Source organism: Alnus glutinosa, chromosome 8 (assembly GCF_958979055.1).
Source record: "Alnus glutinosa chromosome 8, dhAlnGlut1.1, whole genome shotgun sequence".
NCBI lineage: Eukaryota > Viridiplantae > Streptophyta > Magnoliopsida > Fagales > Betulaceae > Alnus > Alnus glutinosa.
Window position 1 is genome coordinate 29,936,438 of NC_084893.1, and position 15,701 is coordinate 29,952,138.

A 15,701-nucleotide genomic window follows, 5' to 3' on the forward strand; every position below is an offset into this window, starting at 1 on the left:
TTTTGAAGACCAATAATAGTATTGCTATAAAATTAGAAGGTTAAAATAAAACACATGAAAAGGTAGCTCGAGCGAGACAAAATTTAACAAAAGTAAGTAAAAAGACATGATACATTTCCTCAAAGGAACGCTCAGTACTCCGTTGACTCAAAGCCAAGGTTCCTTGTCAACTATTATTCATGGATTGCTTATACATTTTCTACTCTCTGGGTAGCTTTAACATTGCCAAAGCATGCATGATGCCTCAAGATCGAGCTGCGTAACTTTGGACCAACACTCAGTACACTAAAATATATACCAACACAATCTGAGATTTCAACAGCTAAACTTGTGCAGGCTGTGTCTTTTGATCAACCGCCATTATTTTTGTTACCCCGAAAGTTTCTGCATGCCCATCAAGTAAACTATGAGCAGCTCAAGATTTCATCATTACTAAGTTCGAAGCAAAACCTGGGTACATTGCCACCCCAGGCAAAAATGGCCCATCGCAAACAAAACTTGCCGACTACATCAAGCTTGGAGAATTATACAGTGTAGACCTTAGATGACCTCTTGATGGTGCAGCAAAAAAAGAGCTCCGCTGCAGCACACTGGAACCTTCTGAAGTACAACTCCATCTGGCAGAACTTGCACTAGCTCCTCTGGAGGGGTTTGCATGAAGGGTGCCGTTGAGCACCACTGGTAATTCACCATGGGAAGGGTCCTGTGACTGATAAAAAGAGTAGGGATTCGCATGCCTTGAGTTATAGTTGGGAACCACTGGAATCGAAATGCCAGATGCAACTGCCCGGCTTCCCCTCAACCCTCCAATGTAATTGGCAACATCAGAGCTCAAATTGGCTTCACCATCCGGGATGTCATCAATGACGATAATTTCTCTATTGGCATTGGCAGCAGCAGAATGGGCACTCATCTGCTGGCATTCAGGAGTCGTTAAAAGTTTCTCCATGTTATTTGCGGATGCTCCAATTGGTCTGTTCTTAGACACATTCTGTTGTGCAGCTGGCACATTGTAGTGACATTTATACTCATGAGGTTCCTCAAAAGCAATAAAACCACCATCCTTATGCTGGTCAGGAAATAAGCCTGCGGGTGTTTGTGGTGTCTTCAAATTAGTGTGGCTTCTAAAACTGTTTGACAACCTTCCATCAAAACAATGCCCCACCAAATTATGCGAATCCTGGCCTATTTGAGGGACCATTTGATGATAGGAATGGTAGACCTGATTTTGAATATTTACAGGAGAGACTTCAGGAAATGTTGGAAACCTTGGAGTTTGAGGGTTGATTTGGGGATGTGGTTGGGCCTGCCCGAGCGGCATTGGTGCATCGTCATCTTTGTTTACCACCATCAAATTCTTTCCCATCAGTCTGAGAACTGGATTAGAAGCAGATGGACTAGCAGAATCACAAGCACCACGCCCTGGAAACTTCACTCCAGCATCTGGGGAACCCTTCAAAGGTACAGAACCCACAGGAGACATAATGATGTGGGGAACGGCCTTTTCAGATTTTGTACTTGGGCAACTGCTCAGAGAAAATATTTCAGACCTCGCATCCAAACTGCCAGGTCTTGTGTTGAGATTGCAACCCATTTGTTTTCCCATGGTAGGCATTGTCAGTGAAGCTATGGCCCTTCGCCTTAATGGTGGTGATTCTTGATAATTTAAAGCAACACCCTGAGAAGTTCTCTCCTTTCTTTGGCAACAGCAAGGCTCATCACTTTTGAAACTGAGAGGTCCCTTTTCAATAGAGATTTTATTCAGTTTACAGTTCTCCCCATCAAAAGTAAGCCTTTCTACTTCTGTACTGGTTGTTCGTGAAACTGCAGCAGCACTTTCTGCTGACGGCTCAACACTAGCACCAGAGAAGCCTGACCTCAACTTGTCTTGAAATGATTGAGGTCCTGCAGATGATAATGGTTCGGAATACTTCTGATCATATCCAGCCAATGTGGAGTTAGAGATGGTTGATGTTGTAGAAATAGGAGAATCTGATGAATCCCCATCAATGAAATCATGCTGATCTTGAGAAGATTGAACCCGGCTTGTGGTTAATGATGAGCTCCCTTGGAGATCTTCTGAGCTCATATCCCCAGGACTTGGCAAAAATGATCCCGGTGGCCCCGGAATGGGAATTGGATCTACCTCTGCGAAAAGGTTGGCCTGCCCAATTTCAGAATCCATTTCTTCCACAATATGAGCACTTTCCCCAATCAAGCCACTGCCCACTTCATCGGCACAATATATCTCTTGTCCATTGACAAAACTTGGCTCAGTTGAATCTGTAGGCGCTTCAGCTCCGCATGAAGGCCCTTTATAATCTTCAATAGATCGCACAGAGTTCGAATGGGTATCAGTACAACTGCCCAGCTTGTATTGGTGTTCAGGAGCTACAGATTGACACAAGCTTGCAACAGACTCCCCAACAGCTTCTTTGGTAGCTGGTTCAATGACAACCTCTCCGTGGAACCAAACCTCTTTTCTAGCAGATTCTGGGCCGTCAACTTTGTCCAGAAAATCATCACCAACTCCAACAGAATCCAAGTTTTCACCCTCATCATGTCCATAACTTTGAGGAGCTAACGGTGAACCCTTCAAAGCCACAGCTTCCACCCTTTGAGACATACTTATTGCTCCTCTATCTTGTTTGATTTTAAGTACAGTGCTACTGCCAAGAGACACTTTGTTAGATATCTCTTCTCCTCCAGACTGATTTGCAATATGATTGTGCATCAAATCATATTGCTGATCAGCTTCAGAATACCAGGCCATTGCTTCGCCATCTGTTTCTGCCATTAAATGCACTTGAGAAGTCTTAAGGACTGAACACATATTGATCACATCCGCTCTGGACTCAGACATAGATGATCCACTTCTGACAGCCAACACATTTTTCCTCGATGAGGAGAAGTTCATGGCTTTTGATGTCAAGGAATGACAGCTCCTAGATGGATTTGTGCTAGAACTGGGAGGAATATAAGAATTATGATTCGGTCCTGCAGCAATATCATCCAGCTTGCTGCTCAACAAAGATACACAATTTCCATCACAAACAGAATTGCTGTCGTCTTGGCTCAACTGATTGACATTTCTCTTGATTGGAAGCGACTTCTCAACATTGTCACAGCTCCTGCCACCAAACAAGGGACTTCCCACTCTTTTTCTCCCAGGAGATCGCTCCCTCTTGTCACTAGCTCGGGCTTCACAAAATGGATTCTTCATTGTCTCACTGTTTTCAGGAGAAGATATTGGGTTCTGAGACACATTTGTAAGTTTTGAAACCTGACTTCTCTCCACAAGAGAATCACCAAAACAAAGTTGATCACTTTCAATTTGAGGTTGATGGTTATGATCTTTTCTATTGACCTTTTTTGCAACTCCAGTTCTCTTGGAGCACACCCAATGTCTTAGATTTCCAGAATCACTTGGTTTAACTTGCTTCTTTATTTGATGTTCCTTCTTCTCACACCTCTCTTGTACTCCACGATGAACTCCTTGACCCCCATAAATCTGTTTAACAAATTAAAAACCAGATACAGCTGAATGCTAAGGCTCCCAATAATGTAACAAAAAGGTGCTTAGAACTTGAAATAAAAAGGGGAAATGGATGACAAGAATTGCATACTAAATAAGAGTGGCTTAAGAATAGAAAAAAGTTTCAAGTACTTTTATTGCTCTAGCATTTAGTTCAAACTCAAGATCAATATGAAGATTACCCACAGAAGAAAAGAAGCACCAAAGTATATTGATCAAATTCAAGCCTATTGAGAACAATTTAACATAGTTTTCACTGTGAAATATAGCATGTATAGGCTTTTTATGGCATCAAAACATCACTGTAATTCAGCGGGTGAGATATATGCTCAACTTTGCAATTTACATTCTGAGGCAAACCACTGGGTATAGAGATTTCTTTAAGTCTCTAAAGTGAAAAAAAGAAAAAAAAAAAGAAAGAAAAAAAAAAAAGCAGTCAACGAAGATATTCCGAAGTAAATCAGTAAAATGGGGAAGATCAAAATAAATACAGAAAGCATGAGGGGTGTACCTGAAAAGAATGCGCCTTGTGAGAGAAAAGATTTTTGCTTTGAGGAGCAATTTTAAGATACTTGTGATGCTTGTGTGCACGGCGCTTTTTCTTTTTGGTTGGAAGGAATTTGCTTCCTTTACCTCCTTTCCAAGGTTTCCTTGTACCAATATCCTCCGCCACCTCATGAGTCACTGATGGTGCCTCATTAAACTTGGATAAAATCCGAAGTTTCGTCCCATTGGCATCAATATAGACTGCACCAACATCACCAGTATCGGGAGTATGAACCGGAGACATTCTTTGCTTTTTCCCTTCATCAGGCATCTCAGAGTTGTCACTATCCCGAGTAGGCAAGCTTGAAATTGTGGCCCAGCTCCTACCATTTCTTCTATCAAGCTCTTCTAACGTGCACCTTGCTGCCGTAACGTAGATATCCACCATTAATTTTGTCTTCCTTGGCTTAATTCTATGCCTGCTTAGTTTAGAATCAGCCATCCACTTGGGAGCTGACTCCACAGAAAGGCACTGATCAATGTGAGCATTCAAGGTGGTGTTCGAGGAGGATGAGAAAGTTTTGCAAACAGGGCATGTCTTTGAAGCCATTGTTAATTCTGACAGGGAAGTACAATTTGAAGCGATATCTTCAGTCGAGCTACGGTCAGAGTTGGCACCAAATTTCACAACCAATCTGCACTTTTTACTCGGTCGGGTTGTGCTCTCAGTCTTGTGGGCCGGAGCTTCAACTTCAGGCAAAGTATGATCAACTTCAGGCAAAGTATCAGTGTCTAAGGGTGAGCGCTTGTTAGTAGGAAGCGACTCTATATCAGATTGAGAAACACTTGTTGTTGTGGATGGGAAATCATTTTCTCCTTGAGACCTGCATGAAATTGTCTCTATGCAAGCTTCTTCTGGCTTCTGGTTCAATTGGGCATTTTCAGAAAACTCTAGTTCTGCATGATCATTAGGCCTCGAAGGCTCTCCATCGGAATTCCTCAAGTTCTTATTCTCAAGTGTACTACTTTCAACCGTACATCTCTCAAAGGGTTGGTTCCTCACTTTATCAAGAGACTGAAATGGTGGCAATACATCCTTCACGCCATGTTTCAAGCAAAGTTGCAGATTTCTCAAAGAAAATGGCCAATTCGTCTTGATATCCTTACTTCGGGCAGTGAGAACATAATCTCTGCAGTACAAACCGTTGTTTTTGTTAATTACGTACGCCAAATCTCATGCTCAAAATATAAGGTTTATGTTTCATATATAGAACTCGGAAAACAAAAGGCAAATGAAAGTGGTGAGGACTTCTAGATCCTTATATTGTATGTTAACACAAGAAAAAGATCAATCATGGACCATATGAACAGTGGAGAAACGGCCAAGAAATATCCGAGTGCCGAAGGAGATTCGATGATCTAGTAAACACAGGAGAAGTCTGAAGGGTGCAGCATGTTTTGCAAGTACAGATTGCAAGTGCCCAGAAGAAAGAAAAAAAAAAATACAGATTGCAAGTGGAGTAGCAACAATATTTCTCCCAAGCCCAGCTCTGGGAAGATTATCATAAGCAAAGAGACATGAAATCACTGGCAACATCAATCAAGAAAAGGAACCAAATAATAAAATAACTAAATTTAATTAGACAGATGAATAGGATACAGTTTAGGGATGACCCAAGAAGAAGCGTAAAAGTCTGGTAGAATTAAAAGCCATGAACAAGTTCACTAGCCAAAGCAAAAGCAAAATCCCCAACAAGAATCAAAATACAGACAAGGAGGGTATTATGAGTTAGGCCCCCCGTGTTGGACAGAGCCAGAAGCAACTTGCAGCTCTGGATCTGACTCAACAAGCTCTTGGTCTAAGATGGGAAAACTTTTGAGATCGGCAGTAGCAAAGAGAAAAAAGCAGTTAGCTAGAGTGACAAAAACATCAAAGTAAAAGAAAGAGAGAAGAGATTGTTACCTTATGGAGAAGTCGGGAAGTGGGGTGTGACCAAATTGGGGTGGCTTGGACAGATCTACGTCTGGCAAGGCAAGCTTATGAGAAGCCCTCTCATGACTGCCGGTTTTCAGCTGGGGAATATCGCAAGAGCACGAGGGATCTGGTGGAGAGTTTTCAATGGATAACATCTGATGAAAACCTTCTCTCTTCTTGTGCTGTTTTTCCAACAGTCACAAGCTCTATTACTATCTCTACCACTGGGCCTTATCTTTAACTTAGACTTCAGCATATATAACAACAATTGGCCTTCCACTCTTTTTTAACTCTCTTTACTCTCTCTCCTTAACACCCCAAACCCCACCACAAAGCCGTCAACACGAAGCAGCAATACGAAGCTGTGAGTGTAAAATCAAACAGCCCCACTAGAATCTTCATCCATCAGCCTGCAAGAGAGATAATAGAGAAAGAGCATGAGATAATGAGTTTGTGGAAAGACCCAGAAGAACAAGGCCGATTGGGAGCCTTCTAGACCCCTCCAGAACGTTATTTTATGTGATAGGAGCGAGAAAATCAGAAGCAACTACGTTGAATCATTAAAATCTGGGGAAACCCGAATGATCAAGCAAAGAACAGAATACAAACCATAAAGCAAAGATGACAGTTCAACTCCACAAAGTCAGCGAGTGTTATTTTATGTGGAGAAGACCCAGAAAGAAAGAGCTCAAAATTGAGGCTTTTTCAGACTCCACAATCTAAATAGCATACTCGGAAAAATCCAAGTAAATCTGTTTAAGGAAAAGATCATATGATACGAGACACGAGAGATTAAAGAAGAGTTTAACCCACAAGAAGAGAAGACACAGCTAGAAAGAAAGATAAAGAGCACAAACTCAAATTCAGAAGCAGCAAAGAAAGAAATTTTTATCAGGCAGAAGGGATTTTGAAGGTCGAAAGAAAGCAGAAGGCCAAATCTTTGGTCGTCCAAGCGTGTGAATGAACAGTAACTAGACTGCCCCTATATAACGACGAAATCCAGTGTAAAACCAAGAGCAGATTCATTCTATTTTTTCGTCTAAGGAAATCAAAAGTGAATAGCTAGTGAGTCCGCAAAGAAGCGAAACTAGTGGGGAATCATGGAGACAGAGATCATGAAATCACAAGAAGCTTTGGTATTGAAGCTGAAAAAAGAGGCCAAGGGACAACCCAGAAACCAAATCTAAAAGCAAAGAGCATGAAAACCAATTTAGGAGCTTAAGAGAAGAAAAAACCCACAAAATGAAAGAAATCCAGAGCAGATGATACGCATACAAACCTCGTGCTTTTGAAGCTGTTTTCTGGTGTATGGTTTGGATGGAAAATGGGAGAGAAATGAAGTCCTAGAAGACTAATACTAATAAAACAACAAAAGGAGAGAGAGAGAGAGAGAGAGAGAAACAGCACCACCCACTCACACATCAAGAGGGCATCAGGTTCTTTCTCACTCCACCAAAAAGCAAGTTTGTACCATTAAACACCACGATTCACCTCCCATCTGTGAATATGCGTCAAGGGACTTGAAGAAAGAGAGAAAGTAAAGGTGTGTTTGGGTGGGTGTGTTTTTTACTCTTTTCTACAAACACAAATACAACCAATACACAAAGCTGTCCTATCCTATACCTACCCTACAGGCTACAACCCCTCGTTTTCCCATTCTTTATTCTTTATTTATTTATTTTCTTTCTTTCTTTCTTTTTCATGGGAGTGATTGTGAGAGGTGGCTCTGAGGCTATCTCTTTTGCCTTAAATGTCGGTTTTAGGTCCTTACTTTCTTCTCAATTCCAACCTCACTTTTAGCCCATGTTGCCTGCTACACGACAAACCCTCTGTCTCTTGACGTTTGTCACCGCCGTGGTTGGAAAATCAAATTTTTACCCCGGCCCGACCCCCAGCCCACAGCCCAATTATGTCTTTTTCCAATGCAAAATGGGATTTTTTTTATTTTATTATTATTATAAATAAATTATTCTCTGGTGCTTGTAGCAACTAGAGATACTGCAAGATTTCGCCACGTTGAATGATAAGCCACACGAACTTCTTTGTTTTTTTTTCCCTCCAATCTCCACTTATGGTGCGTTTTTACGTGCCCTACTCATTTCCATGCTAATCAATTGCCTTTAACTAATGCTGCAAGGTGAAACTAATTATATCATTTATTAGGAATAAATGAGTGCCACTGATGAGGAATGCAGGGCCCTCCCCCCCTAAAAAAATATATATATATAAATTAAAAAATTAAAAATTTAGTTTATTGGCCCTTATTAATAATTTTTTTTTGTCATTGGCCCCTGTTCAAAAATACTTCTGGCTCCGTCCATGGATGAATGCTCAAAGAAAGAAAAAAGAGTAATCAATGGATGAGATCAATTTTCAGGAAAAAACATGTTTTGTTTGTAAGATTAGAGTTGTAATTGAGATCGTCCATCGAGTAAATAACTCAAAACAATGAAGGAAACATTTATTTCTTCTTTATTTTGTAATCACATGGATAAAAATATATATATATATATATAGGCAAGTTATAAAGTTAAAAATTGTCACGCAGCTCAATCAACTCCTATTGATTGGAGTTTCATAATAGATTTACCCTATGATAAATGATAATAGCATTAGCACCTACCACGTGTGTGATGTATGGAATTGAAGGAGATAAATATCTCTCTCTCAAAATTAAACAACTTCCTTCATCTCCCATCATCCCATGATTCCCATCCTCCCTACAAGATACTTTTAGTGGCATATTCGAAATATATATATATATATATATATAGCTGCTGGATTGTTGTATGAAAATTCTTTGATTGACCCAATCTTTGATTAATCAGTGAATATCTCAATTTAATAGAATTAAAGTTCGATTTAACACTTTAATTAACGGTTAAATCACGAGCTATATGTAGATAAAGTCACGACAATGATTCCAAAAAATAAAAAAAAACAAAATTAATATATTGATTTTGGTGACGAAGTGAAAACTTTGAAAAAACTCTTCAAAATAAAAACAACTTCGTCACCAAAATAAAAACAACTTCATTATAGAAGAACATTTGTTACGGCTAGTGTATACTTACAAAATCTCTGTAATCTAGACACAGACTTGTAACCCTAGCAAACAAGTTGTTTGCCCCCCACATCAGTGACTCTAGATTTCTAGCTAGCCTTCTTTTACGGAATCGCCTCCATAAACAAATTTGATCGCTGCAACTCAGAACTTTGGTAACTAGTGTGAAAAATAACAGCCAAGACTCCAAACAACACCTACAATTGGGGGGGGTGTTGAATATGTGTATGCTAAAATAATACAGAATTTAAAATTAATCAACCACAACATGCAACAACCACAAAATATATGAAAAGCAATAAAATAATTGACACATATATTCAATAACAAAGTGAAAACTCTTTAAACACCTCAAATAGAAAACCTACTATGTGGAATCCAATCCATAAAATCAATCCGCTAAAGAAGAATTAAGTTGTACAAATAATCACACTTACAAAATTTTTGTAATGGACTCCGTCTTGTACCAAGACAAGTGACTAACTTGTCTTCTACTATAGCAGCTTCAAAACATTTGAGTAATTCTTCTTTATCTTCTATATTAGAACTCCAATGGGCTCTCTCACAATGACAACGAACAATGTTTGTGATTTGACAAACAAAACTATAAGAGAGGTTAAGCATGTAAGCTTTGAAACCTAAGGTATTCTCTCTTGGCACAATAGAATTCTAGAACATACACTTGAGAAGTCCTTACTACAAAATTTGTGTATGGGAAACCCTATAAGGCACACTTATATAGCCCACTACAGCAAGTCTCCAAAACACGATTTTATTGTAGTACGTACGAGTTCAAGTTTTGTACATACGAATCTAGGGCAAATAGCTTAAAACCCGTAACTTTATAGCGGCGCATCCATACTAGCTTCTCCCTCATTCGTGCAAGTTTAGGCTTAGCTGATTAAACATGAATCCTTGTAATGGCATGTACATACAACATTATAGCTAAGGTTGTCAACGAGCATCTTGGTGGCTCACCACTGAAAACCTTGTTAGTACGAGCTTTAAACGAAATTACAAATTAACAAGCTTCTATGTGGCTCTTCAAGAATAGCTCGTTCGGATAAACTGCAAAAAAGGCATATTGTCCTTCATCACTTAGGCTCAATAGCCCAATTACACCAAGAAAAGTAGGAACCAAAATTACATTACAAAAAAAAAAAAAAAAATACATATATATATATATATATATATATATATATATATATATATATATATATATATATATACATATGATCATTGAATTTGGCCAACATAAAAACTAACATAGTGATTTTCTAAGCTATGAAAAGTAACCAAGGAAATGTTTCAATTTTGGCTCAAGTGGTTTAGGACCCTTTCCAAGTTATGACTAGATGCATCCTTTTTAGAATAATCGGTAGAACAATGCTTATATAGACAGGACAAAATTTGGGTTAATTATGAAGAAAAAAAAAATGCCACAATTTCGCTCTCTTCAATCGTACTTTTAGGTTTTTTGTATTCCATCTAATGCACAACTTCAATCGAGCGTGCTTAGATCAAGGGATCAATTAAACTCGTAAGTTTTATGAATTAATTTTGGTGCATTTTGATCTACTGATCTTTCAAGAATTTGTATCATCACATGTCACTTTGGTTTGAGAGAGTGAGAGTCGATCAAAGCGTCAAATTCTAGCTTCATGCATTGATGTAGCTCTTAAACCGACTAAACCATAACTTAAAACCAACACATTACATTCATATACACATGTTTTGACACACGACTTTGCCGGTACAATTAATACATAACACTATAGATTTTATAGAATATTGACCAGTATAACGATCGTGCAATTGTATCACACAAACATGAAAGGAGCAAAAAAGAAAGGGAAAAGATGATTCTTATCTCAAATAGTCAAACGGTTCGTGGATATTGGGGGGTTGTTGAGCAAAAAGCAGTACAGAAGTTGGGTCTTGGGAACAGAGAGCATTATGGAAGCATTCACGCGCCGGCCACTTCAAAAAACAAAGAAAGCATTCATCTCCAGGTGTCCACAATCCATAATTTCTATACAAAATGAATATAAAAAGACAGAAAATATGGCTAAAAAAAATAAAATAAAATAAAATCACGCTCCATCGGTCCCATTTCCTTGGCTGGCTCGCCTACTCTCGAAGCAAATCTTAATTAGTAAAATTTTAGAACACAATTCCATGCTGTAATTACCATTTGTAGCAATAATTGTATTTTTCAAGGTACAGCTACGTGCTGTACTGCTATGAGGGGAGCCTATTGGTTAATTATACATTATTAACCTTACTTTCCTCAATAAATTATTATTTAAAAACGTTCAGAGTCCACTAGCTAGACAAATTCAAAGTTCAAACACCGAAAGATATTGGCAATTTTGCCAAGGTGCCCTTCCTTTTGACGACTTATTTGCACAAGCTCCCCATCTTTTGTGATTATTCATATTTTCAGCGACTTCTAACCCTTCTGTTGGTCAAAAACTTGAATAGTACTACAAAGGAAGCTTTACAATCCTTTTACGTGTCTTGTTTAGGTTGCATTGAATAATGAGAATAAGGTTATATAGTTCAATTCAAAACTAATTTATTTAATTAAATATGACATATAAATCAACCTTGACATGACCAAACTTAAATAAGTGTGTGACACAACTAGACCCAAATAAGTCATTTAATAAACAAGTCGCAATGCGTTGACCCGACTCATATAGCCAATTTTATTAACAAATTTCTTAATTATTGACCATGAAAATTTTACAATTTTTTGTAACAAGAGTAAAAATAGACTATTAAATTGACATGTACACAATATAAAATTAATGAATTAGAATTGAAGAGTTTAACCCGTTTAATTAAATAAACCGGGTTGGAATTGATATATATGGTCTCGTGCTCATGCATCGACAAAAGTCTAATCTGACACGCGATATTTACTTATTTATGGCTAACAATTTCTTACACAACTCAAGACGAAATTAACAGGTTCGGGTTGAGGGCTTGACCAATTTATACCTCAATACGATTTGAACTCGACACATGAATAAAAATTGCCATCTTTAATGGAGGAATGATGAAAAAATAGGAAGGAAAGGGGTATGTTTTTACATATTTACATTGATTTTATTAAATTTCAAAGATTGGTCCCTTTTTTCTTTAGAAAAAAGTGTTAGGGTAAAGAAAAAAAACAAAAGTGGTGTTTTATAGATGGTGAAAAATGGTAATCTCTTGCTTCTCTAATGTTTCTGAATCTGATCCTTCCTCTCTACTTTTTAATCCTTCCCATCGAACGGATCTCCAGAGATGGATCCGAAGAGGCGGGGAACGTTGATAGACCCCACTAGGCATTAAAGCGACTCGAAGAATGATCAACTTGAAAGAAAAATCTAGAAAGAGAAATAATATACTAGTATTAAAAAAGCACACCCCAAATATTAATTTTATTACTTGTTTATAAAAAATTATTCAAGAAACTTCTAACATTGATCTGCGTTTTTTACCATCCTTGGCCCGGGCCCCATCCCACAGCCCCACTCCCACCCAGAAAAGATTTTACCTGTTCATTGCTATCACGCATAGGCATCTCTCGTGGGTCATGGGTCATGGGTCTTGGCTCATGGAAACACTTTGAAATAAGAGTTACAAACTTACAGTAGTAGAGGTAGGCAGTGCAGCCTACTCCATCAACCACTCCCAGATAAAAAGCGGCCGTAAATTGTAAGGAAAAGCAATTCTTATCCGATCCAAAATAAATTAGTGAGAACTCTATATATATATATATATACACACGGTGAAATTCACATGTTTGAATTCTATCGATATGTCTTGAGTAATATAAAAGTTGTGCATTTGAATCGTGCAACAAACACATTTCAAATTGTAATGCAGATTTTGTTTCTTGTAGAAATGTCGGGAGTCAACATCATTACGGTTGCCAACGACTCTGACTTCAACAATTAGTGATGTACAGTGGCATAGTCGATACCCAAATTTACAAATACAATATGTTCACATCTCTTTTTATGCATACGGGTCCTATATGACTGGGTTTCATCAATGTAAATGGTTGTATAAATCTTGTGCACATTTTGGTTGTGGAAAAATCATTTTTCTTTTTTAAAACTAACAACATAATCAACGATTTAAAGAAAAATATATATTTATAAAAAATAACCCCTAATGTGTTTCTCATTGAAAACCGAAGAGGCAGAACTGGAATATTAGGAGAGGGAAGGACAAAACTAAAAATTTTAAAAATTTGAAAGTAAAAAATAGTTTTTAGGGGTCCAATTCATAAAAAAAAAAAAAAAAAAAAAAACATAAGGTTTAGAAAGAAAAAAGAAATCAATTTTTTTTTTTTTTTTGTAATATTTCTAAAATTTCATGGGGGGAGAAGGGAGTCTGAGACCCTCAAAGGCAGGGGTGTAGATAATTTTAAATAAAAAAAAAAATTTCACACATTACTTGAAATTTGGAAAGCAAAATAAAACAAAATTGTTGAGTCGTGTTCAAATGGGCTTCGATTGGCTAGCAACCGAATGTCTTGCTTTCAAACGTGTATCGATTGTCTTTGGACTGAAGTTTGTTTTGGCAGTGTAAATGTTAAAATTGAAAAATATTCACGAAACATGACTTTATAGCCCCTTGAATAAACTTAAAGACGCCACCAAAATTGTCTTGATCCCAATGTTAAAAAAAAAAAAAAATTATTTAAGTCCGGTTCCACTGCATCAACTAGTCTAGATTTATTAGGTGCGGTGCTGTGCTGTGCTGTGCATTAACCACTTGCCTACCAGGAGGCAGTGACATTGTCATTTGTTAGACAGTAGACAGATCTTAGGATTTTATTTGATTATTACTGCAAAAACAAAAAATGAAGATAAGGATAACAAAAGACTCAAAGAGTAAAAGGAGGGAGCATTTGTCAAACCCAATTACTCAAAACGTGGATCATGAGGAGGAGCCATAAACCAATGGCAATGGGGGGGTTGCAGTAATTATATAAGGAGTAACCGTGAAAGTGATGTGACGGTTAGATGTCGGGATCGGGTGGGTCCCGCCACACTCGTAGGGCTAAGATGGGCTTTGGGGGGGTGTTTATTATTCCAATGGCAATTCACTTACGTAAAGGAGGAGACTAGGGGCCACGTGTACGGACTAAAATAGGTTGTCTGACCTTTTCTCCTCGTCAATGACGCCCCGTTTACGTTGCTGCAGTTTGCAGTTTGACAAAGATCTTTTTCTCTTTTGTACTCTGGATCTCACTTCTCACTTCTCAGGCCCAAAGTCCAAAAACCAACCCCCCCCCCCCCCCCCCCCCCCCCCTTAATTTCATTTCCCTTCCCTTCCCTTCCCTTCCCTTCCATACACTCTCTTGTTTCTGAATTCTTTCTCTCAGGCTCATCTGAAGCATTCGGTCATGACTCAGCCAACGGCTATTCCATTATTACCATAACCCAAAAAGCACTTAATCAATCAATAATCCCACTCTTAATCATTATACTAGGACTCAAGTTAGTTGCCCTGGCATAAGTACTATTTAATTCACTCTCCTTTGTTTTTTCTTTTTCTGAGCAAATCATTGCTATTTTTACGCCCTTCCATACGAAAAAAAAAAATCTCCTACCTGTCAAGCCAAATTTATATAATGTCACTTCTAGTCTTTGACAAGACCTGCAATTATCTGTTTTATGTGCGTATACGGGGCAAATTTTTTTCTTTGCAAAAAAGAAATTCAATATCCCAGCACCAATCGATGGTGATGTGGATCGGAATAAGATTCGACCAATACTGTGCATCAGGGCCTGTGGTCACAAAAGAGGCTTTTTCTTTGGCAAATTTAAGACATTGTGTACAAGGCAGTGAAGATATGGATATAAGTCATTATCGAGGCTTTGTGCTTTAACGTGATGGTGCTGTGCTGCCCTTTCCCATACGAAACACATTAACAAACCGCGCCTCTACCAGTAAATAGCATTTGGGCAGCTGACAAATAACACCTCAACTCTTCCCTGCCCCTTATCTCCACAATTAACACCACATGAAAGACCATTTTCAATTTTTCTTTGCCCGAACGAATATTCTTATTGTAAACTAACAAGAGAGAGAGAGAGTTGAGTTAAATCTCCCCAGTCAGGATAATATTATCCCAGTAGTTCTGATCCAATGAAGCATCTCCTTCGAATATTATATTTGCTAAGCCAGAAACGCTGCATTTTCATTCACTATTTTAGCATCTGGAGAATTGGGATATTCATGCATCCAGAAGCAGTGACCCTCCACGAATAGGGCAAATGAGTAGAGCAGCCTGGCCTATTTTCTCCCAGCCTTGACAATGCTCTCGTACACCCTATTAACTAGTCTGGCTAAAAAGAATAGGGCAAGATTAAGTGTTGTCATTCAATGCCATACATCTCTGATCTCTTCTCGGCATCTTCTGCACTGAGACTAAAGCCTTGTCCTTGGACTGATGATAGGCGATAGCCTCCACAGACCACAGTCAAACAAAGGAAAAAAATCTGCGACTATGAGACGTGGCACACGTTGTTTGGCGAGTTGTTTGACCTTGGCTTTTATTCATCAATTTCAATATAGCCCCTTGAAACTCTTATCTTAACGGGAATTAAATTGCAATTTCGCCCCTTCAAACT

General features: G+C 38.4%; 1 protein-coding gene across 3 annotated transcripts; it reads right to left on the reverse strand.

Moving 5' to 3' along the window:
- LOC133875733 (uncharacterized) lies at positions 1–7,569 on the reverse strand. 3 transcript variants are annotated; one of them, XM_062313951.1, is made up of 4 exons: positions 7,415–7,569; positions 5,985–6,406; positions 4,047–5,211; positions 1–3,511 (listed from the first exon to the last, which is right to left on the reverse strand). In XM_062313951.1, the coding sequence occupies exons 2-4, from the start codon at positions 6,149–6,151 to the stop codon at positions 506–508; spliced, it is 4,338 nt and encodes a 1,445-aa protein (XP_062169935.1). In that variant the 5' UTR covers positions 6,152–6,406; positions 7,415–7,569; the 3' UTR covers positions 1–505. The 3 variants fall into 3 exon arrangements, with proteins under 3 accessions (XP_062169935.1, XP_062169936.1, XP_062169938.1); XM_062313952.1 differs by having other exon boundaries at positions 7,276–7,420; XM_062313954.1 differs by lacking the exon at positions 7,415–7,569 and adding an exon at positions 6,606–7,193.
- Between the last annotated feature and the right edge of the window lie 8,132 nt (positions 7,570–15,701).